The sequence below is a fragment of the Pinus tabuliformis genome, chromosome 1_1 (assembly GCF_031772625.1).
Source record: "Pinus tabuliformis cultivar Carrire ecotype Pingquan chromosome 1_1, CPIR1, whole genome shotgun sequence".
Taxonomy (NCBI): Eukaryota; Viridiplantae; Streptophyta; class Pinopsida; order Pinales; family Pinaceae; genus Pinus; species Pinus tabuliformis.
In genome coordinates, this window is record NC_142297.1 from 934413579 (window position 1) to 934418594 (window position 5016).

At 37.5% G+C, this 5016-nt stretch overlaps 1 protein-coding gene and 1 pseudogene across 1 annotated transcript; both read right to left on the bottom strand.

The window, feature by feature from the left end:
* Positions 1–2050: 2050 nt before the first annotated feature.
* On the bottom strand, positions 2051–3769 carry LOC149217525 (cysteine-rich receptor-like protein kinase 2; annotated as a pseudogene).
* Positions 3770–3871: 102 nt separating this feature from the next.
* On the bottom strand, positions 3872–4474 carry LOC149217526 (plasmodesmata-located protein 5-like). Its single transcript, XM_089390254.1, has one exon. The coding sequence runs from the start codon at positions 4472–4474 to the stop codon at positions 3872–3874; it is 603 nt and encodes a 200-aa protein (XP_089246380.1).
* Between the last annotated feature and the right edge of the window lie 542 nt (positions 4475–5016).

Below are 5016 nucleotides of genomic sequence, written 5' to 3' on the forward strand. Positions count from 1 at the left end.
GAAGGCTCAAGAAAGAGGTTTTATTTAAGTGAATCCTATGGGCCAAATACCATATTTGTAAAAGAGGTATGGTAAATTAATAAAAATATAAATAAGCGAGAGGTATGGTAAACAAATAAAACATTTTTTTATATTTACTCCATAAGTCACCTTGTATTTATGAATGGTATGGTAAATTAATAAAAATATAAATAAACGAGAGGTATGGTAAACAAATAAAACATTTTTTTATATTTACTCCATAAGTAACCTTATATTTATACTATGGGACAAATACCATGGACTAGATTGTTATTAATACCATGCAAAAAAACATTATTAACCCTAATATTAGTATTAATAAAAATAAAAATGGCACATGGTATTGACCCATGGTATTCACCAAAATGGCACATGGTATTGACCCATGGTATTCACTCGGAATGTAGCCTATTTAAATGGGGAAACTAAACCAGCATAGATCCATCTTTACTCTGGATCTACTAACCCCCGAGAGGTATCAAATATCGTGATATGCAAACTAGCATAGAGTGAAAAAATATTTGATCCGATCAAGAGTAAAAATGGATGTTGTAATTTAATGTATGTTAAACATTTTAGCTTGGTTAAAATAAGAATAAAATAAAAGTCAACTATTAATTTTATTAATTTTTATAAATTACTAATAGTAATTTTTAAGCTCCAGGTTTATGATAACCCATGGTATTGACCCATGGTATTCATGTGAGCATAGACTATTTAAAGGGGAAATTCTATCTTAGATCCATCTTAATTCTGGGTCTACCAATTGCTCAGAGGGATAAATAGATTTCATCCCCCTAAGAGTGGTAGATGTGGAGCTAAGATGGATATAGGTTGGTTTTATGATAATGAAGATATTAAATAGACTTAGTAAATTATATTGTAAAAACATCTTAAGGTGAATGGTTAAAGCATAGGCATTGGACAAGTATATTTGTATACTTCTGTTTTAAACTGAAATAAATCCAGGGCTAAAAGGAATGGATTGATTGCACTAGTCATCCTCCTATAACTTTCCAACATATGCTGGAGTAAACAGATTGTAATTTGGGTAATTTTTCTAATTGCAAACGGGAACATACTTGTGTATTGGCAGGGTGGTTACGAGGTCCCTAGAAGTGGAGTAAATAGATTGTAATTTGGTTAATTTTTCTAATTGCAAACAGGAACATACTTGTGTATTGGTAGGGTGGTTACGAGGTCCCTAGAAGTGATGAATTTGAATTTTTCTTGGTTTTATATATAGTATTAGGTTTTTTCTCATGCTTTCTGTGAATGGCACGGGTGAATTTTATCCTACACCCACTAGGTTATCGATATGTAATTTTGGTAATTTTGATTTCAAAAGATATTTTAAAGAAATGCAATGATTTCATTTGTGTATTCAATAAACATAAGATTTTATAATTGAGTAAAATATTCGCCATGCCTGGTGAGAGATTCGCCAAAAAATTATATATACATATCATATTATTGATAAAATTGCCTTCCATTTTTCCTATATACCATGGAGATTCACCCATTTATTATACATGTAAATTTAGGGGGGGTTCTTAAAATTTTCCCTAAAAGATTACCACCTGCATAGTGGACATTAGATGGTGCTGCTACTTCCAATGACAGAGTGTTGCTTGACATGTTGTTAGGGTGTCGCATAGGAGTAGTTGTCGCACGTTCAGCTTGGTGGGGTGGGGCTAATACACTCTGCTCATCTACGAAAGTAGGGCTTGTGGGCGAAGGAATATGTTCTTCCCCACCTGTCAACATCGACACCACCTGTGACATTGAAGGCCTCAATGTTGCACTTGCTTGGGTGCATAGAAGACCAATTTTAATCACTCTATTCCTTTCTTCCCATGAGTAACTACCCTCCAATGTGGGATCCACAACTTCTAATGCTCTCTCTGCGTTATACAGTCTCCACATCTACTAGTTGACCAATATCCACAAAACCATAAAACATTGGTTAGCAAGGAATCATAGTTATTGGACATTTTAGAAAATGTTTACTTTAAAGATGAGGTGAGGTCTACATGTGCCATACAGCTTCAGTGAGAAACTCCGTGTCTTGAGGTACACTGTAGTACTTCTTTCTTCCGCTGATAATCTCGAGGAGAAGCACTCCAAAGCTGAATACATCTGCTTTCTCTGTCAACTACCCACGTAAGGCGTACTCGGGCGCAATGTAACCACTACACAATCAAATCTCCATCTCTTAACCCTCTTAAAATTATATGATCCTTTCTCTATTGTAATTGATTAATATCCCGTAATTTATTAAATAGAGTTTGGGACATCATGAGATTGAACTGTAGAGAGACTTCTTACAAAGTTCCTGCATCCCTGGTGCTAACGTGGCTCTCATCTTTTGCAAATAGTCTGGCTAAGCCAAAGTCTGCTATTTTGGGTCGGTATTTATTGTCTAGTAAGATATTGCTTACTTTGATATCTGTGTGGATGATTCGAATCTCAGACTCCTCGTGAAGATAGGCAAGCCTGCGCGCAGTTCCAACAATGATTTCATACCTCTCTCTCCAATTAAGTAAATGTCGTTTTGTTGTATCTACAATTATTGCATCACAGACAGTAAAGGAATTAGCAATGTATGTACACAAACTCGAACAATTCCAGGATTGAAGCAGAGATTAATTAGCAGTGAAAGAGCAAGCGAAAACAAACCAAATATAATCTTGTCGAGATTACTGTTGTGGAGGTATTTGTAAACTAGCAACCTTTCTGATCTTTGAACAGAGCAACCAAGCAATCTCACTAGATTCCTGTGCTAAACACGAGTTATCAGATTTGCCTCATTCAGAAATTCGTTGTCTCCTTGCCTTGAACCTATATTCTGTCGTTTCATTGCAACCTCTCTCCTGTCAGGTAGAACCCCCTGAAGATCAATGAATTCAAAATTATATTTTGTTCTCCATTATAACTGACTTGGACCTGCTACCAACTAGTATGTAATTCAATGGAAGGCAATGATCCTAGGCCCTTACCTTGAAGACGGATCCAAACCCTCCTTCACCAAGTTTGTTTTCTGCTTTAAAATAAGAGATAGCCTGTCTTAGAGTATCGTATTTGAAAATGAGTTCCAGATTTGCTAGAGGAGGCGATAAGGTAACTTCTCCTTCCTCACCTGCGGAAACAATTACAGGTGTCTATTTAAGTAATGAAATAGGCGAAGAGTTCACCATATAGAAGCTAATAAGATCCACACTAAATGATTGAGCAATTTAGGAATATCTGGTTCGCAAAATCTGTTCCCAAAGTTTTGGGCGAAAGCGAAAGACACCCATTGCTGCAATTAACCCAACTGAAGTAGCCATTGTGACCAGAGTTATCCCAAGCACATTATGTTTTTTGCCTTCTACCAATTTTCCAAAGCATCACGAATAAATTGGCCATCTTAAATTTCACCAAAATGTACAAAACTAGTTTATAACTTTATTCTTATCATTGTAAAATATTGGGCTTGTTAAATTTCACCACAATGTACGAAACTAGTTTGTAACTTATTGTTATCATTGTAAAATATGTGAAGGATGACACTGGATGATGCAGCGGGTGGTGAGGGGATAGGAGCTGTAACACGAAATGTAACCATTAAATTGGGCCTCATGTTTAATTTCACCAAAATGTACAAAACATCATTGTAGAATGTAAACGCTATGTGAAGGAACATACCGGATGATGGAGTCGGAGTCGATAAAAATGGATAAATCTCGTAACGCAAATCGTAGCCCATATTATGGAATTGTGCTCCGACTGTTCCGTTTCGGCATGGCCATGGATTTTACTGATCAAATTTTATACTTGAGAGAACAGATAAGCAAGACTTGCAGCTCGCTCACGACAGATCTCTCCAACAATGGGCTAAGCTATAGATCAGCTGCGAAGGCGAAGACGCTGCTAGGAATGCATATGCAGCAAAAAGGTTGGCACTCCCCACGGTTGTTTCGCTAATATTCGAGAGCACGTTTAAAGCAGTAGACTCGAAATTCTCTGGCTGGTTAGTGCTATATCGCTGGTTGCATGCACAAGCATAAGGGTGGATACCCTCAGAAATATAACTGTAAAAATAATGATCGTCATAACGTATGAAGCAGCCATCTATTAGAATGAATCCAGAAGTACCGTTTTGACATTTATTAAGAAGTATTGCTTTTACTGTCGATGCACAGTATTGGCAGTGAGAGGAAGTTAAATCTCCCCTGCACTGGAGAAGCCCATAAACAGAATCATTGCTGTTTTTCCCAGGCTCAACATTAGAGGTAGCGAATAGAGTCGTGGAAAAGTTGAGCACCAATGATTCCAAAACCTGGTTAAGATGATGCTGGAAGGGGCTACCATTTGTATACTGGCTCTTGTTCCCACAACCATAGGCATCCAGAACAAATTGACGGACCGAGACATCCGAAACAAATTGACCGACCGAGAGGTGCAGACACATACATAAGAGTGAAGATGAGGAGCATGCTTCTGCTTAAATGTTTAATATTAATGGCGATGGCGATGAAGAATGTTAGTGGCGATGAAGATTAATGGCGATGAAGAATATTAATGGCGATGAAGATTAATGGCGATGAAGATTAAACAATTAAGCAAAAGCATGCTACTCATCTTCACTCTATGTACGTGTCTGCACCTCTCGGTCGGTCAATTTGTTGCGGATGTCTCGGTCCGTCAATTTGTTCCGGATGCCTACGGTTGTGGGAACAAGAGCCAGTATACAAATGGTAGCCCCTTCCAGCATCATCTTAACCAGGTTTTGGAATCATTGGTGCTCAACTTTTACACGACTCTATTCGCTACCTCTAATGTTGAGCCTGGGAAAAATAGCAATGATTTTGATTACGGGCTTCTCGAGTGCAGGGGAGATTTAACTACCTCTCACTGCCAATACTGCGCATCGACAGTAAAAGCAATACCTTAATAAATGTCAAAACGGTACTTCTGGATTCATTCTAATAGATGGCTGCTTCATACGTTATG